General features: G+C 36.6%; 1 protein-coding gene, 1 long non-coding RNA gene and 1 pseudogene across 7 annotated transcripts in view; 2 read left to right on the top strand and 1 right to left on the bottom strand.

Annotated features, from left to right (window-relative positions):
- Window positions 1-25033, top strand: part of AMN1 (antagonist of mitotic exit network 1 homolog) — a 130289-nt gene that overhangs the window by 8160 nt on the left and 97096 nt on the right. For all 6 annotated transcript variants that reach the window (XM_077170465.1, XM_077170464.1, XM_077170467.1 and 3 more), the window contains exon 2: window positions 21020-21152. In XM_077170465.1, the coding sequence (XP_077026580.1) occupies window positions 21020-21152 (133 nt within the window). The remainder of the gene's footprint in view (window positions 1-21019; window positions 21153-25033) is intronic.
- LOC143691657 (uncharacterized) overlaps window positions 1-25033 on the bottom strand; it is a 186390-nt gene that overhangs the window by 103727 nt on the left and 57630 nt on the right. The gene's annotated exons all lie outside the window — the stretch shown is intronic.
- On the top strand, window positions 1253-7316 carry LOC143691651 (ribosome production factor 1 pseudogene; annotated as a pseudogene).

Below are 25033 nucleotides of genomic sequence, written 5' to 3'. Positions count from 1 at the left end.
AAAGAATGACATAGCCATGAGAAGCAGAGAACCCACAAGCCGGTGACCTTTGGAGATGAAAAAGGAAAAGCCCTCCTGGGGAGCTTCATGAAATAAGAAGCCAGGAGAGAAAGCTAACAGATGATGCCTTGCTTGCCATGTGCCCTTCCAGCCATGAGAGAAACTGTGACTGTGTTCACCATGTGCCTTCTCACTTGAGAGAGAAACCCTGAACTTCATCAGTCTTCTTGAACCAAGGTGTCTTTCCCTGGATGCCTTTGTTTGGACATTTCTATAGACTTGTTTTTATTGGGGCACTTTCTCAGCCTTAGAATTGTAAACTAGTGACTTATTACATTCCCCGTTTTTAAAAGCCATTCCGTTTCTGGTATATTGCATTCCAGCAGCTAGCAAACTAGAACACCTGCCATGCCAGAAACCTGGGTTCAATTACCAGTGCCTGCCCATGCGAAAAAAAAAAGCAGCAACAAAGTCCAGTTCTATTCCTGTTTTAATAACTTTTGAACCAAACAAACACAGATTTATTCTATGTGAGTAAATTTGGTTCTCCCTAAATTTGTACATGTTTATTGATAAAATTATATTTATTAGGTCTTTAAGATGGTGAGAAATGTAAGTTTGTGTTTAATGAAATCAAATTAATAGTTTGACAAGCTGTTTTTTTTTTTTTTATTGGTATTCACAGGTCCTAGAACAGAGAAGGGTGGTATGTCTTATAGGGTAACACAGGGAAACACATCAAGGGTGCAGCTCAATCAATCAGACGGAGAGTAAAGCCTGCAGTGGGCCTGGACTCTGCCTTTATAACGTTACATGGAGGGGGATGTGGCAGTTGGTCAAGCAAGAGGAGAACTGGGGAATTTGTATTTGACTTTCATGAAGGTACAATCTCAGGTAGGACACAGGGAGAAGAGAGAAGCTGTTTACCTTGTATAAGCAGGTATGGCGTGGTCACTAAGGGGCCTGACAACAACAGGGTCTAAGATGTTGAGACATCGTGACAGTGTAAAAGCTCCCATGTTATTTATTTTTTTTAAACTTTTTTTTATTAATTAAAAAAATTAACAAACAAAACATTTAGATATCATTCCATTCTACATATACAATCAGTAATTCTTAATATCATCACGTAGTTGCCTATTCATCATTTCTTAGTACATTTGCATCAATTTAGAAAAAGAAATAAAAAGACAACAGAAAAAGAAATAAAATGATAATAGAGAAAAGACTATACATACCATACCCCTTACCCCTCGCTTTCATTTACCACTATTTCAAACTGAATTTATTTTAACATTTGTTCCCCCTATTATTTATTTTTATTCCATATGTTCTACTCTTCTGTTGATATAGTAGCTAAAAGGAGCATCAGACATAAGGTTTTCACATTTACAGAGTCTCATTGTGAAAGCTATATCATTGTTCAATCATCATCAAGAAACATGGCTACTGGAACATGTTACCTTCATCTTTGACAAACTGTTTTAAGAGTATGTTTTGTATGATGTTTAAAGACAGTATCAGATCTTTTTGGAAACTTAAGGTACAGGTGTGTAAAATTATGCAGAATGTGCTTAAAAAAAGGTGTGTAGTTTTTACCTTGAGAATATGTAGGACAAAGCCTGGGTGAATATGGAGATTTGTGAAAGTTTGTGGAAATAAGTTTTGTTTTTGTAGTCAATGCTGCTAAAATTTGATGAGCTTGTCTAAGAAAGTGTAGTTGTGTCCTAAAGTAAAATGACTAGTTTTAATGTGTAAGACAAGACCTGAATGGATATGGAAGTTGTAGAAGGGTTGTAAAAGTGAATTCTGTTTGTAGTGGTCAATGCTGACCAAAATTTTATAGGCTTGTTTATAATATTTTGTAAGAGCTTTTTGTGTCAGACCGTATTCATACAAAATTGGGATTTAGTTTTCTCTTTGTTAATGCATATTGTTGGTTTGCTCTTAATGAAAGGTTATAAAAAGTTTTTCTTGACCATCTGAGTATTCTGTCTACAAGACAAAGATTCCTTGGTATATCAGAATATCCTTTATGTTTATGCTGTCTTTATCATCCTTTATTTTAGAAGACAAGTCTTCTCACTTTTAAAGGAACTAAATCTTTTCCTTAGCAATCATATTAACTCCTATTTTACTTTTTATCGTCACTTTGGTTAAATAAGGAGCAAATATTGTTTCACAGTAACCTGTTTTCCTGTTTAACATAGTGCTCAAACCTGACAACTTTTGACATTTTGACCTCCCAAAATTGAACCCTAAATATGTCTTTTATTTCAAAATGTTGCAAAGAATTTGTTATCCCACCTTGTAAAAGCAAAGATGCTAAAAATAGTTGAATATATTACATGAGAAGTATTTAGAAAATGTTGTCAAAATTAAAGAGGATCTTCTAACCTTCTGTTGGTTAAATTTATATGGGTGAAATGTTATTTATATATATAAAGATTGTATAAAATTCCTAAAGACTTGACAGTTTTCTCACTGCCCATGTTATATCCTGATACTGAGCTGCATGATGTTCTTAGAAAAATGTTTCAGATCATGGAAATGACCATGTTTCCTTGCCAGTTACACTGCTTTGCTCTAAGGTGTCTCTTAAAAAGTACCTGTTGTCACCTATAAGTCAGAACTTCATCTTCAACAAAAGAAACCTTAAAAGAGAAGCAAGAGCAAAGGAGTGAACACCATGACAAAGGCGGAGAATAAGAGCAGAGGCTGTGGAAAGAAAGGCCTGAAATGGAAAGCCACTTCCAAAGAACCTCATGAGACTACATGAGGATAGGGTGGCAGAAAGTGAGGTTCTCCCCTGAAAATGGCTTCCTTTCCCCCAAGCTTCAACATTTTAGAGGTTAAGAATAAGCAGTGGTGACATTTAATATTACACGGTAGAAACATCAGCAATGGAAGGTGAAGTTGGCAGCTAAGAAAATACTTAAAAAGGACAGAGAGGCTCTTGGTGATAAGGCGTCACCAAAACCTATACAGACCATTGACAACCAGTGAGTGCATGATGAAACTGTAGTAGACCCTAATGACAAAGAGGTTGCTTATGATGAAGCTACAGATGAATATGTTTCTTACTTCAACAGAAAAACTTCTCCCAAGATTCTCAGTACAACATCAGACTGACCTCATGGAAGAACAGTATGACTCAATGAACAGCTCTCTACAGTTATACCAAACTCACATGTTTATTACAGAAGGGGACTGGCTCTGAAAAAAATTATTCCACAGTGCATCTCTAGAGACTTCACTAATCTGATCATTATTAATGAAGATTGTAAAACACCAAATAGATTTATTTTGAGTCACTTGCCACATGGTCCAGTGGCTCACACACACACACACACACACACACACACACACACACACACACAAATGAGTAGTGTTCGTCTGAGTAAAGACATTGAGAAGAGGCAAGGATTCCACAGAGCAATTCCTGAAATAATTCTAAATAATTTTACAGCACAGCTGGGCCATCCCATAGGACATATGTTTGCATCTCTATTTCTACATAATCCTCAGTTTAGCGGAAGGCAGGTTGCCATATTCCACAATAAGTGGGAGTATATCTTCTTCAGATTTCATAAGTACATATTCAAGAGTGAAAAGAAGGTAGGAATTCAGGAACTTGGACCATGTTTTACCTTACAATTAATATTTCTTCAGAAAGGAATCTTAAGATTCTAAATATGAAGAATATGAATGGGTTCATAAGCCCTGGGAAATGGATACAAGTAAAGAAAATTTCTTTTATAAAAGTACTGAGGAAATAGTATTGGATTTTGCTAAAAGGACTGTCTTGAATTTGGTAAATTATTTCTGATAGAAGACCCTTCTCAAAATGACATATACTGATTTCATAAACCTTCCTTGTCTAGACAAATTATAAAAGTGCCATGAATTGTCACTGTTTATTGATAGCACATATGATTAAAAGTCATTTTGGTAAGGTTTTAGAAGTTTCAGTTTAGCTTTCTTAATACTTAATTCTCTATTTTGGGGTATGAGAAAGTTGGAATCAAGAGTCAAACCAACTTTCTCATGCATGTATTTATGGAACATGTGGACTGCAGAGAATTAAAATACTTGGTGTATATACTGCGTAACTCGCTGATTCTATACCAGACTGATCTTGGAGCCCAAGGGCAAATAGTTTCTATTCAGTATTTCTTGAATAAATGAATACTAGAGACTAAGCTTTTGGAAGTTTTAAAATATCTTAAGCTTTTCAGATGGGCAAAAATTTGAAAGTAACATGGTTTACCAAGTTCTTGAATTTGCAGTTTTTGTCACTTTGTACCTAACCATATGATACAGTAGTACTCTATTCAGGCATTGTCTCAAGTTCTCAATATTTGTTTATACCTTCTAGAGGAATTCTTAGATCCAATCTTTTCTCTCTACTGCTATCTTTGTTAAGAGAGTCAGCTATAATGAAATAACTGACTTTAAGATGTAACTTAATAATATTCCTAACAAAGGAGTTATTAAACCAATTATTAAAACAGAGCTAACCCTGTAAATAACTCATAGATAGAAACTAGAACTTAGCAGACTTCTGACTTTGAATAAAAATACTATTTTTATTGAAGTTTATTAAGGTTTGCAACCTTAATTTCCTAGTACTTTTACATATGTATGACATAAGGTTATGTGACAAGAGTTTTAGAAACACCCACACTAGAAACTTACCACTTTAATGACAGTGATAAAACGTCTATTTATCATAGTGTTCAAAACACGTATATGCATAAGTGTATTTAATACCAATAAATAAGCAAAAAAACCACAACAACAACAAAGAAGAGAAGCAAGGCAAGTATTCAAATTATGTTCTACCTGTTAATTATCATAACCCTGTAAATGTGTAAAGGTGAGACAGGACAAAATTTCTGCTATGGTTTGTGGTTGATGGTCCTAATATAAGTAAGTCAGTTGTTAGATGTCTTTATTTCTGGAAATAGCTTCATTTAGAAAATGGCTTTTAAGAAAATCAGGGCCTAAATTGTAGGCTCTTATTACAGTCACATTTATTCCCAAGCTTTAACTATTATTTCTCAACTCTGAGGTGTTTTTCTCTTTGTGTATAACCTGGTGGTTGCCTGGAACTTTGGATATCTGTGTGACACCTGAAACTCAGAGTTAGAGTTCATCGATTCTGAAAGTCAGCATTATTTCATAAAGCAACAGTTAAAGAAACTGAAAAGAAATCAGACTTCTGAAGCTCATCTGGTTAGGACTAGGGCGAATCAGAATACAGGGTAAAAGATGATATTGTCTGTATTTTGAAACTTTAACTTCTGTATGAGACCAAAGAAAGAGATATTTATTTTGCCCAAAATTTAACTTTTCTATAGTGTTTTGGCCATAAAATGAAAAAGTGTTTGCTAGGCCCTTTGAGGAACTGAGGAAAGAAAGTGTGGAACTATTAAACTTCCCCACCTCAGGAATTTCTACTGCTCTCTCAACAATTGGATTTCCCAATTTACTCCAAAATGCATGAGACCTGTCTAATAAAATGAAAACTTATTTCTGAAATGACATAATGTCTAAGAGTCACCCCCTGAAAGTCTCTATGTTGCTGAAATGTGTTCTCTCTATGACAAACTCTGCAAATAAACTCACTACCTTCCCCCAATGTGAGACCTGACATTCAGGGGTAAATTTCCCTGATGTATTGAGATATGACTTCCAGGGGTAACTTCTGATACTGTGAGATTGGAAATTCATTTATGATCTAAAGAATGAAAATAAGTCAAGTTTCAGTGGCTAAGAGATTTCAAATAGAGTTGGGAGAGCATTCTGGAGATTACTCTTAAGCAGGTTTCAGCCATATATTGCCAACACTATTCCTGAAAACCTTAAGGAACTCCCCAGGTTCTGTTTAAATCTATAAAAAACTATTTTCCCCATATAACAGATATAAATCACCTCTTCTACTCCTTTTTTATTTAAACCTCTTACTTTCAATTTATTAAGTTATTTTTCAGAGACTTAAAGTCTCTGGATTGTTTCTATGAATGAAATTGCTTGTCTTTCCAAGAATGTCTTGTCTCTCCAAGAATGATAACCAATTTCATTTCTGAACTCCATAATATTTGCCTCTTTTCATCAAGAAGTTAGAATGGTTATCATCCAGATATCCCTCAAGATTAAGGAATGATTTAGAAATGCCTAGAGTGTACAATGAAGGTGATTAAATATACAAATTAAAAAAATGTTTTTGCATGAGGAAGAACAAAAGAATGTCATTATTGCAAGGTGTTGAAAATAGATGGCATATGGAAAAAAGTACAATCAATGTAAGCTAGGGTCTGTAGTCAACAATAACATTGTTATATGCTTCCACTGAATGTAACAAAGGCATTATGCCTAAACTCAGAAGTTAGGGGGATTGGGAAAGGGGTATGGATTCTTTGTGGAAGAAAAGGAAATGTCTTCAGATACAGTATGGTGGTGAACGCATGTCTGTACATTTAGGCTGGATTGTATGATGTGTGAATAAAACTACTTAAAAATGAACAGAGAGAGGGCGGGCCATGGTGGCTCAGCAGGTAAGAGTGCTTGCCTGCCATGCCCGAGGACCTGGGTTCGATTCCCGGTGCCTGCCCATGTAAAAAAAAAAAAAAAAAAAAGAACAGAGAGAAACAAATGCTAGAGAAAATGCAGAGAAAGAGATGTACCAATGGGACCCGGCCCTGGCCTTGGCATTGGCATTGTGAAATTGAAAATGCCCTCTTTACCAAAAGGGGGGAAAAGAAATGTAACAAAATAAAGTTTCAATGGCTAAGAGATTTCAAATAGAGTCAAGAGACTATTCTGGAGGTTATTCTTAGTTAGATATTGAAAAATTGCCACAGTATGCCAAGCCTCAACCATCAGTGTCCCTGCAAACCCTGGAGAATACCAGAGCTCTGTCTGGGACTCTTTTATGTTCCATTCACTAAGTTTATTTTTCAGAAACTGTTCCTATACCAGATAAGGTCTGAAAATCAGAGGTACCAGTCTCTCCAAGAATATCAATCAGGGCGGGCCACGGTGGCTCAGCAGGTAAGAGTGCTTGCCTGCCATGCCCGAGGACCCGGGTTTGATTCCCGGTGCCTGCCCATGTTAAAAAAAAAAAATCAATCAGTTGCATCCCCCTACCCCATGATGGTTTAAGTTGGAAGGTGCCTCTGGGCCTCACATCCTTGACGGCTTTTATTCCCTTCTAACTGAGGCATTTGGTACATGGTTTTTCAGGGTGCTGGAGTCTCTCCTCTCTAGGGGCAATTCAGGCATTCCCACTACTGGTGACTTTCTTCTTTGCATTAGACACATTGCTGTGGCCTTAGGGGTGGGTGGTCAGTTTTAGATTTAGTTGGGGATCCTTGGGTTCTTTGCTTTCGTTGCTCCTCCTGGTTCTATCTGGTTTGTCTCATTATATTAGTGCTCTGGGTGGTGGTTGTGCCTGGTAGTATTACCAGACAAAGGCAGTGGATTCTTTTGCCCAACACACTCAGTAACCAATTCCTGAGACACTGAGGTTTCAAAGAGAGAAAGAGTTTATTACTAGGTGTGTAGTAGGAGAGCAGATGCCTAGCGGCCCAAAATCTTTCTCTCTTAAACTGCAGTAATTCTGAGAGTTTTATTAGAGAAAATATGGGCAGGGTTTAGGATAATGAGCACAGTGCCCTAAATGTGTAATTAGAGGTGATCTAATTATTGAGCCTGCACAGAATCATTACATGTTTAGTCACAGAACATGTGTAAGAAAATGGCAGAATGAGATATAGGTGAATTGCACGGTAAAGTCTAAGCTACTGCGTGTGTCCAGTGGGGCCATTTTGGTTATCAAGTCTGTTATCAAGATTACTTTGGACTTGGGGTGGGTTTGTTCTGGGCTGACCCAGGACCATTCATTAATAAACATTAGGACTTCCGGAGAAGATGGCGGCTTAGTAAGACGCGCGGGTCTTAGTTCCTCCTCCAGAAAAGCAACTAAAGAAACAGAAACAATATGAAACAGCTCCCGGAGTCACGACAGAGACCAAAAAGACAGCGTACCCCATTCTGGAACAGCTGAACGGGCAGGGAGAATCTGCTGTGGTGAGATACCCGAGGGGCGCGCGTTTTCCCGGCCGGGGCGGCTGGTGACTGGGGTCCCCTCCACGCACGTGGCTCCCTGCTCTGACTGGGAACGTTGGATAGCGGGGCCCTCCCGTCATGCTTGGCGTTTCGGGCCAGCTGGGCAATTAGGACCGGCACTCTCCCAAGCCGCAGCGGCCAGCGACCCCCGCCTCCACGCGCGGTTTCCCGGGCCGACTGCTGTGCAGACAGACGAGCGCCACGAGCGCCACCTACTGGGCAGGAAAAGAAAAACAGAGCCCAGAGATTTCACAGAAAAAGCTTTCAACCAGCTGGGTCCCACACCCAGGGAAATCTGATCAAATGCCCAGACACCAGCAGAAAATAATGGATGACACTCGGAAAATTGAAGATATGGCCCAGTCAAAGGAACAAACCAATAGTTCAAATGAGATACAGGAGCTGAGACAACTAATGCTGAATATACGAACAGAAATGGAAAAACTCTTCAAAAACCAAATCAATAAATTGAGGGAGGACATGAAGAAGACATGGGCTGAACAAAAAGAAGAAATAGAAAATCTGAAAAAAACAAATCACAGAACTTATGGGAGTGAAGGACAACGAAGAAAAAATGGAAAAAACAATGGATACCTACAATGGTAGATCTAAAGAGACAGAAGCTATAATTAGTGAACTGGAGGATGGAACATCTGAATTCCAAAAAGAAACAGAAACTATAGGGAAAAGAATGGAAAAACTTGAGCAGGGGATCAGGGAACTGAATGACAATATGAAGCGCACAAATATACGTGTTGTGGGTGTCCCAGAAGGAGAAGAGAAGGGAAAAGGAGGAGAAAAACTAATGGAAGAAATTATCACTGAAAATTTCCCAACTCTTATGAAAGACCTAAAATTACAGATCCAAGAAGTGCAGCGCACCCCAAAGAGAATAGACCCAAATAGGCGTTCTCCAAGACACTTACTAGTTAGAATGTCAGAGGTCAAAGAGAAAGAGAGGATCTTGAAAGCAGCAAGAGAAAAACAATCTGTCACATACAAGGGAAACCCAATAAGACTATGTGTAGATTTCTCAGCAGAAACCATGGAAGCTAGAAGACAGTGGGATGATATATTTAAATTATTAAAAGAGAAAAACTGCCAACCAAGACTCCTATATCCAGCAAAATTGTCCTTCAAAAATGAAGGAGAAATTAAAACATTTATAGACAAAAAGTCACTGAGAGAATTTGTGACCAAGAGACCAGCTCTGCAAGAAATACTAAAGGGAGCACTAGAGTCAGATACGAAAAGACAGAGGAGAGAGGTATGGAGAAGAGTGTAGAAAGAAGGAAAATCAGATATGATATATATAATACAAAAGGCAAAACGGTAGAGGAAAATATTATCCAAACAGTAATAACACTAAATGTTAATGGACTGAATTCCCCAATCAAAAGACATAGACTGGCAGAATGAATTAAAAAACAGGATCCTTCTATATGCTGTCTACAGGAAACACATCTTAGACCCAAAGATAAACATAGGTTGAGAGTGAAAGGTTGGGAAAAAATATTTCACGCAAATAACAACCAGAAAAGAGCAGGAGTAGCTATACGAATATCCCACAGATTAGACTTCAAATGTAAAACAGTTAAAAGAGACAAAGAAGGACACTATCTACTAATAAAAGGAACAATTAAACAAGAAGACATATCAATCATAAATATTTATGCACCGAACCGGAATGCCCCAAAATACATGAGGAATACACTAAATCACTGAAAAGGGAAATAGACACATCTACCATAATAGTTGGAGACTTCAATTCGCCACTGTCATCAATGGACAGAACATCTAGACAGAGGATCAGTAAAGAAATAGAGAATTTGAATATTAGAATAAATGAGCTAGACTTAACAGACATTTATAGGACATTACACCCCACAACAGCAGGATACACCTTTTTCTCAAGTGCTCATGGATCATTCTCAAAGATAAACCATATGCTGGGTCACAAAGCAAGTCTTAACAAATTTAAAAAGATTGAAATCATACACAACACTTTCTTGGATCATAAAGGAATGAAGTTGGAAATCAATAATAGATGGAATGCCAGAAAATTCACAAATACGTGGAGGCTCAACAACACACTCTTAAACAACGAGTGGGTCAAGGAAGAAATTGCAAGAAAAATTAGTAAATACCTCGAGGCGAATGAAAACGAAAACACAACATATCAAAACCTATGGGACGCAGCAAAGGCAGTGCGAAGAGGGAAATTTATTGCCCTAAATGCCTATATCAGAAAAGAAGAAAAGGCAAAAATTCAGGAATTACTGTCCACTTGGAAGAACTGGAGAAAGAACAGCAAACTAACCCCAAAGCAAGCAAAAGCAAAGAAATAACAAAGATTAGAGCAGAAATAAATGAAATTGAAAACATGAAAACAATAGAGAAAATCAATAAGACCAGAAGTTGGTTCTATGAGAAAATCAATAAGATTGATGGGCCCTTAGCAAGATTGACAAAAAGAAGAAGAGAGAGGATGCAAATAAATAAAATCAGAAATGGAAGAGGAGACATAACCACTGACCTCACAGAAATAAAGGAGGTAATAACAGGATACTATGAACAACTTTACGCTAATAAATACATCAATTTAGATGAAATGGACGGGTTCCTAGAAAGGCATGAACAACCAACTTTGACTCAAGAAGAAATAGATGACCTCAACAAACCAATCACAAGTAAAGAAATTGAATCAGTCATTCAAAAGCTTCCCAAAAAGAAAAGTCCAGGACCGGACGGCTTCACATGTGAATTCTACCAAAAATTCCAGAAAGAATTAGTACCAACTCTGCTCAAACTCTTCAAAAAAATCGAAGCGGAGGGAAAGCTACCTAATTCATTCTATGAAGCCAACATCACCCTCATACCAAAACCAGGCAAAGATATTACAAAAAAAGAAAACTACAGGCCAATCTCTCTAATGAATATAGATGCAAAAATCCTCAACAAAATTCTAGCAAATTGAATCCAACAACACATTAAAAGAATTATACATCATGACCAAGTAGGATTCATCCCAGGTATGCAAGGATGGTTCAACATAAGAAAATCAATTAATGTAATACACCATATCAACAAATCAAAGCAGAAATATCACATGATCATCTCAATTGATGCAGAGAAGGCATTTGACAAGATTCAACATCCTTTCCTGTTGAAAACACTTCAAAAGATAGGAATACAAGGGAACTTCCTTAAAATGATAGAGGGAATATATGAAAAACCCACAGCTAATATCATCCTCAATGGGGAAAAATTGAAAACTTTCCCCCTAAGATCAGGAACAAGACAAGGATGCCCATTATCACCACTATTATTCAACATTGTGTTGGAGGTTCTAGCCAGAGCAATTAGACAAGAAAAAGAAATACAAGGCATCAAAATTGGAAAGGAAGAAGTAAAACTATCACTGTTTGCAGATGATATGATACTATACATCGAAAACCCGGAAAAATCCACAACAAAACTACTAGAGCTAATAAATGAGTACAGCAAAGTAGCAGGTTACAAGATCAACATTCAAAAATCTGTAGTATTTCTATACACTAGCAATGAACAAGCTGAGGGGGAAATCAAGAAACGAATCCCATTTACAATTGCAACTAAAAGAATAAAATACCTAGGAATAAATTTAACTAAAGAGACAAAAAACCTATACAAAGAAAACTACAAAAAACTGTTAAAAGAAATCACAGAAGACCTAAATAGATGAAAGGGCATACCATGTTCATGGATTGGAAGACTAAATATAGTTAAGATGTCAGTCCTACCTAAATTGATTTACAGATTCAGTGCAATACCAATCAAAATCCCAACAACTTATTTTTCGGAAATAGAAAAACCAATAAGCAAATTTATCTGGAAGGGCAGGGTGCCCCAAATTGCTAAAAGTATCTTGAGGGAAAAAAACGAAGCTGGAGGTCTCATGCTGCCGGACTTTAAGGCATATTATGAAGCCACAGTGGTCAAAACAGCATGGTATTTGGCATAAAGATAGATATATCGACCTATTGAATTGAGCAGAGTGCTCAGATATAGACCCTCTCATCTATGGACATTTGATCTTTGATAAGGCAGTCAAGCCAAGTCACCTGGGACATAACAGTCTCTTCAATAAATGGTGCCTAGAGAACTGGATATCCATATGCAAAAGAATGAAAGAAGACCCATATCTCACACCCTATACAAAAGTTAACTCAAAATGGATCAAAGATCTAAACATTAGGTCTAAGACCATAAAACAGTTAGAGGAAAATGTAGGGAGATACCTTACGAAACTTACAATTGGAGGTGGTTTTATGGACCTTAAACCTAAAGCAAGAGCACTGAAGAAAGAAATAAATAAATGGGAGCTCCTCAAAATTAAACACTTTTGTGCATCAAAGAACTTCATCAAGAAAGTAGAAAGACAGCCTACACAATGGGAGACAATATTTGGAAACGACATATCGGATAAAGGTCTTGTATGCAGAATTTATAAAGAGATTGTTCAACTCAACAACAAAAAGACAGCCAACCCAATTACAAAATGGGAAAAAGACTTGAACAGACACCTCTCAGAAGAGGAAATACAAATGGCCAAAAGGCACATGAAGAGATGCTCAATGTCCCTGGCCACTAGAGAAATGCAAATCAAAACCACAATGAGATATCATCTCACACCCACCAGAATGGCCATTATCAACAAAACAGAAAATGACAGGTGCTGGAGAGGATGTGGAGAAAGAGGCACACTTATCCACTGTTGGTGGGAATGTCAAATGGTGCAACCACTGTGGAAGGCAGTTTGGTGCTTCCTCAAAAAACTGAATATAGAATTGCCATACGACCCAGCAATACCATTGCTAGGTATCTACTCAAAGGACTTAAGGGCAAAGACACAAACGGACATTTGCACACCAATGTTTATAGCACCATTATTTACAATTGCAAAGAGATGGAAACAGCCAAAATGTCCATCAACAGATGAGTGGCTAAAGAAACTGTGGTATATACATACAATGGAATATTATGCAGCTTTAAGACAGAATAAACTTATGAAGCATGTAATAACATGGATGGACCTAGAGAACATTATGCTGAGTGAGTCCAGCCAAAAACTAAAGGACAAATACTGTATGGTCCCACTGATGTGAACCGACATTCGAGAATAAACTTGGAATATGTCATTGGTAACAGAGACCATCAAGAGTTAGAAACAGGGTAAGACAATGGGTAATTGGAGCTGAAGGGTTACAGACTGTGCAACAGAACTAGATACAAAAACTCAAAAATGGACAGCACAATACTATCTAATGTAATGTAATTGTTAAAACACTGAATGGAAAAAAAAAGTTTTCCAAGTAAATACGAAGCCATACATCTCCGTATGAGGGAATATTATTTTTCCCGTTACACCAGTCTGAAGCAGAAAAAGGGGTATGCACAAAAATGAATCCTCTCAAATGCCCATGGTCATCTAATCCAATAGAGACCTGTTTGAGTGGAAATTTTCCTGCCTTGGTTTGGGGAGATCATTACATCTTTGGCTGGGAGAAGAAGAACCTGATGATGATTCAGACTGGGGCTAGGAGGTCTTACCTCCCCCTTCTTCCCCCACAGAAGAAAGTGGGGATGCAGAGTGACATTCAAATGCATAAGACATAAATCTCCATTGGAGTAAGAATCTTTCTTTTGAGGAGGACATTCTTGAAGTTTTACCCTGATCTTTCCCTATTTTCTGTCCCTGTTCTTCATCCTATTTTTGTGACATAATACGACACCTTTTCTGAAACTTCTTACTTAGACATAATGTCATAAGTGATTGGATATAGGAGATGTCATCCCATTTTTCTTCTCTTTTGCTGAATAACTCTAGTTGTAAAATGGTTTTAAAATTAAGAGTTCCTACTATTGACCTTCTCCCCCCAGAATCTAATTTATATTGTGCCTATGAAGGGTTACAGAAAAAAAAAATCATTCTTTTTCATAGACTCACTGGTAAACAATGATCAGTTATTTAGAGATAATTTAGTGGGTTTTTACCTTCAATACTGTTACTATTTCTCAAAGTTACCTGTTACAAGATTTCACCATACTTTCAGATGGTCTCAGCCTAGGCAAATGGTTTGAAATAGCAGCTTTGTAACAGCACAAGCATACTCTGGGAAAAGGGATTGGAAATATACAGGAACCAAAATTCAGAGTCAGGTGGACTAGATCTCATGGCCAACTGAACCAACAGGACAGTCTATGCCCTTAAGCAGACTGTCAAACAAGACTAAGGTGAGCCTCAAACCTATGATCCTAATTATTGTCTAACAAGTTAGAAAGGGTCACTGTAGTGAAAAGCAGCCACAGACAGTAAATAAATGGATGGTTATTGCTGTATTTTAATAAAGCTTTATTTACAAAAGCAGGTGACCAGTGGGACTTGGCCCAAGAGTTTCTCAACCCTTGGTCTAAGACAAGGGTAACAGCTTTCAATCACCCATTGTTCTGATCAGCCTATAATGCAGTCAGTCTTCTAAAGTTGTAATTTTGAGCTGAAAATCTGCTTTTACAAAGTGGATACCAACTGCTTTTTTTTCTTTTTAATGCAGTTTTATTGAGATATAGTCATATACCATGTAATCTCCAGATTATACAATCAGTGGCTCACATTATCATCATATAGTTTTGCATTTGTCACCATAGTCAATTTTTGAACATTTTCATTATTCAGAAAAATAAAAATAAAAAAGAACACCCAATATATCCTACACCCCTTATCGCCCCCATTTGTTTATTTAGTCATTCATTTATTTATTGAGTCTTTATTTTCTTACTCATATGCCCATACACTGGATGAAAGGAGTGTCAGTCACAAGGTTTTCACAATCACATGGTCACACCATAAAAACTATACAGTTATACAGTTATCTAGAGAATCAAGGCTACTGGATTACAGTTCAACAGTTTCAGTATTTCCTTCTACCTATTCTAATGCACTATAAACTAAAAAGATACATATATATATAATGCATAAGGATAATCTCCAGAATGACCTCTCAACTCTATTGAAATCTCTCAATCAGTATCATCCTTTACCCTGTATTCCGATTTACCTTGGTCCTAACCAAGTCAGTTTTATTCATTTCTTTAATTGAAGTCTAATCTCTTTTTCAGCTTCTTTAACAGTTGTTGTAAGGAGAAATGCTGACTGTCAGAGCTGCAGAACTCTAACTCTGAGTCTCAGGTGTCACACAGATAACCAAAGTTTGAGGGAACTACCAGTTCTACGCAAAGAGCTCAGCATCTCAGAATTTAGAAATAACTGTGTATTAGTTTGTTTAGCTAACCAGATTGCAATATACCAGAAATGGAACGACTTTTATAAAGGGAATTTAATAAGTTGCATGGTTACAGTTCTAAGCCTATAAGAATGTCTAAACTAAGGCATTCAGGAAAATATACCTTAATTCAATGAAAGCCAATGGGTCTGGAACACCTCTGTCAGCTGGAAAGGCCCATGTCTGACATTGACTGGTCCCTTGCTCCTGGGCTTTTTTGCTTTCAACCTCTTTTCCTGTGGGGGTTCCTAACTTTGCTTCTCTGGGGCTGACTTTCATCTCTTGGCTTCCCTTAGCTCTCACCGGGTTCTAGCTTGCTTAACAAGTTGTGGGAAGGCACACAGCAACATCTGCTGGGCTTGAAGCATCCCCATACATCTGTGTCTCTGTTCTGAGCTCTCTACAAAATGGTTTCTCTTTTAAAGGACTCCAGTAAACTATTCAAGCCCCACGTTGTATGGGTGAAGTCACATCTTCATCTAATCAAAAGGTCACAATCACAATTGACCACATTACAGCTCTGTGGAGATAATCTAATCAAAGTAACAGCCCTACAATATTAAATCAGGATTAAAAGAAAGGGCCAGTAGCACAAGATTGGATCAGGATTAAAACATGACTTTTCTGGGGAACATAATAGAATCAAACCAGCACAAACCATTACAACTCCGAAATAAATGTGGCTGCCTGAAGAGCTTACAAAGTATGAACCTTTACAATAAGCATTGTTAAACATTCTGCACTCTTTGTCAATTGCCCAATCTCTACCCATATTCTCTCCCTATAATCTATGCTCTTTAATTCAATTCTGAGTTTGCTCATTGTAGCTGGTGCATATTTGTGAGGCCTTACAGTATTTGTCCTTTCGTTTCTGGCTTATTTCACTCAACATAGTGTCCTCAAGGTTCATTCACCTGGTTACTTGCCTCACAACTGCATTCTTTCTTGCATCCGTCCAGTATTCCATTGTATGTGTACACCACAGTTTGCCCTTCTTTTTATCAGTAGGCTATCAGTCAGTTTATTAGGCCACCTCCATCCATTGCAAACTGTGACTGATAGCACCATAAAAACCAGTGTGCAAATGTCCATTCATTTCCCTGCTTTCAGTTCTTCCCAGTATATACCTAATAACGGGGTTGCAGGATCATGCGGTAATCCTATACTTATCCTCTTGTGCCCTCCAGAGGGGCTGCACCTGTCTACTTCCCTACCAACCATGAATAGGTATATCTGTCTCTTCATGTCTTCTACAGCACTTGTATCTTTCTCTTTATTTTAAAATCAGTTTTATTCATGCACCATACAATTCATCCTAAGTAAAAAATCAGTGGTTCCTGGATTGATCACATAGTTATGTATTCACCACCTCAATCTTTATGAGACCATTGCCATTGCTTCCACAAAGAATGAAGAAAAGGAAAAAAATGATATAAAAAATAAAAAAGAGAGACAGTAACAACAAGAATCCCATACCCCCTCCCTTAAATCCTCCTCTTATTGACATTTAGCTCTGGTATATTGCCTTTGTTACCATTATGAAAGAATATTATAATGTTACTGTTAATTGTAGACCCTAATTTGCACTGATTGTAATTTTTTCATTTCAATTTGAAATGAACCCTTGGGTCCAAGTTGACCAAGTTGGCCCACGGCAAAATGAGGATATCAGGGTGTAGAGTCACAGGCCTCCATCACTGAGGTATTCAGTTTCAACAGAAGTTTTGTAGTGGGTTTATAGATTTCTTTTTTTAATGTATATGATGGTAGTAAATAGTGTAATTGAAAATGGCTTGTCTGAGTACTCTGGCAGCCATTAAGCCCTTGAATCTATGATGTCCCTTTCTTCTTTTGACATTCTATATTGTTTTTGGACTCTTTGGGAGAGGACAGAGCGGCAGGTTGGGGAGCAAGCTGCATGTTCACTATTACCTCTCTCTGCATATGGCAATCCTAGAACAGGAGAATCTGTTCTGACATGGGCAGGGGAAACATAAGCATGTAACACAAATATACCAATTATATATTCATTCTTTTTTCAAAAGAATACCAATTATATATTCAGTCATATCTGAAAGATCTGGGACAATAGATGAAAGCTTATTCATATCTGGGTGCAGACTTTACATTTATATATTGCTTCTCTGTGAGACTAAGAGCTCAACCTCACAGCTTGCTTACAGTTATAAGGTTCCATTTGAAAGGCTCCTACTATAATTCAGTTCATTAGCAGCTTGCTTACAGTTTTAAGGTTACATTTGAATGGTTTCTACTACACTATGAAAATTAATACATTCCTAATTAGAATTTCAACAAGATTTTTCTTAGAATTGGATAAAATGGGCTTAAAACTTGTATAAAAGAAAAAAAATCTGCAAATTGCCAAGAAAAGCATTACAAAATAAGGCATGTGTTAACTTCTAATATATAATATACTGTTTAATAAATTTGTGTAGTGCAACTGGATATTCAACTGAAAGAAAATGTGAATGGAACCCTGTTTTATATCACTTAAATGTGAACTCAGAAAATCATTGATACTGTGTTATCTAGACTGGAAGCCCTTTTTAATCAAAACTAGAATCTTAGGAGCTTTAAAAGTAAAGATTAAATATATTTGATTATTGTGCTAGTTTGAAAGGATTATGTACACCAGAAATGCCATATTTTAATCCTGATCCAGTTTGTGGAGGCAGCTGTTTCTTTTAATCCCTATTCAGCACTGTAGGTTGGACACTCGATTAGATTATCTCCATGGAGATGTGACACACCCAATTGTGGATATTAACCTTTGATTAGAGGGAGATGTATCTCCACCCATTCCAGGTGATTAGTTTACTGGAATTCTTTAAAAGAGGAAACATTTTGGAAAAAGCTTCAGAGCCACAAGTGCCCACACATCCAGAGATCTTTGGAGATGAAAAAGGAAAACGCCCCAGGGGAGCTTCATGAAACAAGAAGCCTGGAGGAAAAGCTAGCAGACTTCGCCATGTTCCCCACGTGCCTTTCCAGTTGAGAGAGAAACCCATCATCGGAGTACTTGAACCACGGTATCTGTCCCTGGATGCCTTAGATTGGACATTTCTATAGCCTTGCTTTAATCTGGACATTTTCACATCCTTTGACCATGTAAACTTGCAACTTAATAAATTCCCCTTTTTAAAAGCTGTTCCATTTCTGGTATATTGCATTCCAGCAGCTTGCAAACTAGAACAATTATATAAAAGTTGTTAAATTTTGAATTGCAAAATAGAACCTGAGGAAAGCAAATAAATAAATGATAAATCTGGGGAAAATATTTGTAGTTCTAATGGCAAAAAAAAAAAAAGGCTAATATTACCAATAGCATACAAATAGCTCTTATAAATTGTCAGAAAATGACAAAATGAGCAATGAAAATGAACAATGTATAGTAAAGCATATCCAGATAGCCAAATTCATAAAAAGATGAAATTAAATCTACAGTGATTGGAGAAAAGCAAATTAAAATATTAATCAGATACCACTGTTCATCTATCAGAACTTCCAAAATTCCAAAGAATAGGTAGATCTTAAGAACAGTGTTGAGTGAAATACTAAACAGAATTAAATCTACAACAAAACACCATAAACATAAATTAGAAATACATGCATACAACACGCATGTTAAAAGGATATATAAAAAAGAATATACATTAAGCATTAGAATGGTTTCCTGGAGAGGTTGATGATAGGACTAGGGAATGGAGGTAAATAAAAAAAATTAGAAAATAATATATATATAAATAAGAATTATTGTACCTACTGTTGGAAAGATGTGGGGGCAAAATTACCCTCCAATGTTACTGAAAGAAATGTGAAGATTAGATTTTCTGGAAAACAATCTGTTAACACATATTAATGTATCCTACAAACAGTAGTAATACTCATCATTAGAAGGAATAACTAAACAAATCGTGTACTGTATGACATATCATGTAGCCATTAAAGAAAAATTAGAACTATACTTGATGCCTTAGAGGGATTTCCACCAGGAAATCCTTAGGTATAACTCTAAGGTATTACTGAGTGAAAGAAGATGCAGGAAAGTGTATACTATGATTCCATTTTCTTAAACAATCACCTCCCCCCAACCCTGTAAATGTGAGTGTGACTATATGTGTGTGTGTGTAAAAGGAGGAAAAATAGGAAAGAATATACACTAGTTTAGAGTGGAGGAAGAAGGGTTTAGGAGAGGAAAAGGGGAAGACAACCAGAAGAGGAAAAGAAAAAAATTAAGATTTCACCAAAAAATTCAAGAATATGATAACATGTATTCATTAATATTTTGTATATGTAAGGGATTTTGTATACAGAAATTAAATAAGATATATTTTTGTTTCTTTGTCTAAAGTATGAGTTTCTCAGATGGTTGGAATTCAGGTCCCATATGAAAAATGTTATTCAGATGAGTCTTAACAATTCCTAAATCACTTCTTTTTGGTTATTGTCTGCTCTGCCTTCTCTCCTTATTGCATATAAAACGCTGAGTTCGGGGGTGGGGGTGGAGTGCAAGGGTAGTTCAGTGGTAGAATTCTTGTCTGCCATGTGGGAAACCTGGGTTCGATTCCCATGCTTTCCTCCCCAAAAGTAAAATTCAACAAATGGTTCTGCAGTCATAGAATAGTCTCATGGAAAAAGAATGAAATTGTGACCCCCACCATATAGCATACCAAAAAAAATAATAATAAACCCTGAGCTTGATCTAACTGGTTTGTACTATATGAGGAATTTTTATGGTTATAATTCTTTCTCTAGCAATTTAATTACTGGCTGTAGAGGGTATATGTCCACCTGGAACCTGTGAATACAGTCTTATTTGGAAAATGGTCTTTGCAGATGTAATTAAGTTAAGGATCTGGAAATAAGAACATCCTGCATTAAGGTGGGCTCTAAATCCAATGACAAATATCCTTAGAAGAGATGAGAAGAAGAGAAGCCACAGCAGAAGACCAGGTGAAGGGAAGATTGAAGCAAAGATTAGAATTATGCTGCCACAAACCAAAGAACACCTCAAGCCACTGGAAACAACAAGAGTCAAGAAATGATCCTACTCCTAGAGCTTTCCATAGAAGGGTAGCCCTGCTAAGATCTAGGCCTTTGGTGTGGCCTCCAGAACTATCAGAGAATAAATTTCTGTTGTTTTAAGCCGCCAAGTTTGTGGTCATTTGTTATAGCAGTCCCAAGAAGCTAATACACCAACAATATTTTGAAGAAAGATAGTGAAAATAAGCTGGCAGGACTAACAAATAAAATTTTTTTTAATTTGAGGGCCACAATTTTATGTTTACTTAGGAATATATGAGAAGTCCTGGTGGTCTGTGTATCATAGGAGTTGGAGAGATTGACTTAGAAAACACTTTTTTTTTTGTCATTAAAATGCACTTTAATAAGGTATGTTGAGGTAAAATGTAAAATGTAGAGAAAGAGCATCTGAATTATGTACATAATGTTACCCTTTATGAAAGGGCTAAGTGCTAACAAATAATGTTAAACGTGTTAGGAATCAGTAAAGTGTAATTTACTATATTATATTTGTATTTCAGGTGCCTTTGGTGCTTTATGAAGAATATTTCCAGATATTTTGCAGACATTAAGCCTTTGCCTCCCAACATAAAAGATAGACTGATAAAAATAATGAGCATGCAGGGACGGATAACAGATTCAAATATAAGTGAGGTAAGAGAATGTATAACCTTAATCAAGCATTTTAGATTTTACTATTTAGATATGGTTTCAGGTTTTTAGAGCAATCCAAATGTAGTGTGATTAGTATATAGTAGAATTAGTAATCATTTTTAAATATAATAGGGGGTGTGCAAAGGTAGTTCAGTGGTAGAATTCTTGCCTGCCATGTGGGAGACCCAGGTTTGATTCCCAGTCCATGCACTTCCCAAAAAACAAACAAACAAAAATTCAACAAATGGTACTGCAGTAATGGGATACTCACATGGAAAAAATAATGAAATGTGACCCCACCACACAGCATACAAAAAATATATAAATATTTTAATTATATATATAAATATATTTTTCTACTGTATATACATATATTATATATATATATAGTAGAGATTCAGGGATTTGTTTTTCTTCCATATAAGCCAAAATGTCCATAAGTAATAATTCCTAAAATACCTTCTCCTGCCATTCTTCAGGTACTGCCCTTGTCTCCAGGACACCAGCACTCTTGATTTCCATCTCTTCAAAAATGTTTAAAACGTTTTGATCAGTAAAAAATACCTATTAATCATGACCCCAGTGCACAAACAGACAAGTGTAATACTGTGCAGTATGGTTTAATACTTTCTATTAAACCTATACTGTCTTAATTCATTAAAGGATGAATTTTTGCATCTGTATTCACTAGGGAGATTGGCCTGTAGTTTTCCTTTCTTATAGCATCTTTACCCAGTTTTGGTATTAGAGTGGTGTTAATTTCATAAAATGAGTTGGGTTGTGTTCTGTTTCCTCAATTTTTTTTGAAGAGTTTGATCAAGATTGGCGTTAGTTCTTTTTTTTGAATGTTTGATTAAATTCCCCTATGAAGTCATCTGGCCCTTGGCTTTTCCTTGTAGGAAGATTTTTGATGACTCATTGAATCTCTTTACTTATGATTGGTTTGTGGAGATCTTCTGTTGCTTCTTAAATCAGTGTAGCTTGTTCACGTGCTTCTAGGAATTTATCCATTTCCTTTAAGTTGTCTAATTTATTGGTGTATAGTTGTTCATATTATCCTCTTATGATTGTTTTTATTTCTTCACAGTGCATGATATTGACCCCTTCTCATTTCTGATTTTGTTTATTTGCAGCCTCTCTTTCTTTATTTATCAGCCTGGTTAAGGATCCATCAATTTTATTGATTTTCTCAAAGAACCAACTTTTAGTTTGATTCTTTCTATTCTTTTGTTTGCCAGTTTGTTTAATTCTGCTTTAATCTTTGTTATTTCTCTTCTTCTATTTAGGGTTAGTTTGCTCTTCTTTCTCAAGTTCCTCCAGATGAGCAGTTAAGTCCTTGATTTTTGCATTTTCTTCTTTTTTATTATAGACATTTAGGGCAATTAATTTGCCTCTCAGCACTGCCTTTGCCATATTGCGTAAGTTCTGATATTTTGTATTCTCATTTTCATTTGTCTCCAGATACTTACCAATTTCTCCAGCAATTTCTTTTTTGACCCACTGCTTGTTTAAGAGTACGTTATTTAATCTCCATATATTTGTGAAATTTATGGTTCTTTGGTGGTTATTGATTTCCAGCTTCATCTCATTGTGATCAGAGAAAGTGCTTTGAATAATTTCAGTGTTTTTAAATGTATAAAGACCTTTTTGTGCCCCAGCATATGATGAGCACTAGAAAAGAACATATATCCTGCTCTTTGGGGGTATAATGAACTGTATATGTCTTTTAGGTCTAATTCATTTAATAATTTAAGTTTTCTGTTTCCTTGTTGATCATCTCTCTGGTTGTTCTATCTACAGAGGAGAATGGTGTATTGAAGTCTCCCAGTATTATTGTTGAAACATGTTTTTTTCCCTTCAGTTTTGCCAATCTTTGCCTCGTACTTTGGAACTCCTTGAGTGGGAACATAAACATTTATGATTGTTATTTCTTCTTGGCAAATTGTCCCTTTTGTTAATTTGTAGTGTCCTTCTTTGTCTCTTATGGCATCTTTACATTTAAAGTCTATTTTGTCTTGTATTAGTACAGCTACTCCTGGTTTCTTTTAGTTACAGCTTGCGTGGAACATCTGTTTCCATCCTTTCACTTACAATCTATTTGTATCCTTGGTCTAAGATGAGTCTCATGTAAGCAGCATATAGATGGATCATGTTTCTTGATCCATTCTGCCAATCTGTATCTTTTAATTGGTGAGTTTAGTCCATTAGCATTCAAAATGATTACTGTAAAAAGTAGATATTGAATCTACCATCTTATCCTTTGATTTTTATATGTCATATCTACATATTCTTTTCCCTCTTTCTCTTTTTATCCTTTAAGTTACCCTTACTAGTACTCTTCAATTCTGTGCTGTCTTCCAGACTTCCCTCTCCTTTCTTTTTTTTTTTAGCTGATAGAACTCCTTTAATATTTCTTGTCGGGCTGGTCTCCTGTTGAAAAATTGTCTCAGCCTTTGTCTGTCCATGGACATTTTAATCTCTCCCTCAGTTTTGAAGAACAACTTGGCTAGATACAGAATTCTTCGTTGGAAATCTTTCTCTTTCAGTATCTTAAATATATCATAGCACTGCCTTCTTGCCTCCATGGTCCGTGTTGAGTAGTCCAAATTCAGTCTTTTATGTGTTTTCCCATGTGTGTGATGAGTCGCTTTTCTCTTGTTGCTTTTAAGATTTTCTGCTTCTCTTCAAAATTTTATAGAATGATTAGTATGTGTCTTGGAGTAGGCCTATTTGGATTTATTCCATTTGGGGTTCATTGGGCTTCTCTGATTTGTATATTTATGTCTTTTATACAGGCTGGGATGTTTTCCCCTACTAGATCCTCAGCTAATCTTCCAAGCCCTTAACTATGCTTTTCTCCTTCTGGGACACTGATGATTCTTTTATTTGTGTGCTTCATTGTTCTAGTTTGCTAGCTGCTGGAATGCAACACACCAGAGATGGATTGGCATTCAGTAAACGGGGATTTATTTAGTTAACATATAGTTCTTCAGAGGAAAGGTAGCTACCTTTCAACTGAGGTTCTTTCTTATGTGGGATGGCACAGGGCGATCTCTGCTGGCCTTCTCTCCGGGCCTCTGGGTTCCAACAACTTTCCCCGGGGTGATTCATTTCTGCATCTCCAAAGACCTGGACTGAGCTGCAAGTGCTGAGATAAGGAATGCTGAGCTGCTTGGGCTGTGCTACGTTGAACTTTCTCATTTAAGCACCAGCCAGTTAAATCAAACATCATTCATTACAGCAGGCACGCCTCCTAGCCAACTGCAGGTGTAATCAGGAACAGATGAGGTTCACGTGCTATTGGCTCATGTCCACAGCAGTAGAACTAGGCACCTTCACCTAGCCTAGTTGACACCTAAATCTTAACTACCACATTCATGTTGTCCATCATTTCTCTGAGATCCAATTCAAATTTTTCCATCATTTTTCCCATTCATTCTCTTGTACATTCTAATTCAATTGTCCTGTTCTCTAGTTCATTTATTCTTTCTTTTGCCTCTTTGAACCTTCTGTTGTGTGCCTCTAGTATATTTTTTATTTTTTCGACAGTATCTTTCATCTCTGTCATATCTGCTATTTTTCTACTTATCCTTTCAAATTCTTCTTTTATGCTCTCCACTGTCTTCTTCATGTCATTAGCCAACCCAGTGAATTTATTTAGTAGAGTTGTAGAAACATCTTTGATTTGTTGTTCCAAAGTCTGTATCTCCTCCAGTGTTTTAATTTGGTCATTAGACTTGGCTACATCTGTCTGAATCTTCAAGTACTTTGTGATTTTCTTTTGACTTTGAGGCATTTAATTATCTTAATAAGGTTACTTTGAAAGTTGATTTCCCTCTATCATCTAAGGTTTTGTATTTGCAGAATGTGTGTGGAGTAGG

Source organism: Tamandua tetradactyla, chromosome 7, assembly GCF_023851605.1.
Source record: "Tamandua tetradactyla isolate mTamTet1 chromosome 7, mTamTet1.pri, whole genome shotgun sequence".
In the NCBI taxonomy this organism is placed as follows: domain Eukaryota; kingdom Metazoa; phylum Chordata; class Mammalia; order Pilosa; family Myrmecophagidae; genus Tamandua; species Tamandua tetradactyla.
The sequence above is the reverse complement of the archived record's forward strand: the minus strand, read 5'-3'. Positions and strand labels throughout refer to the sequence as shown.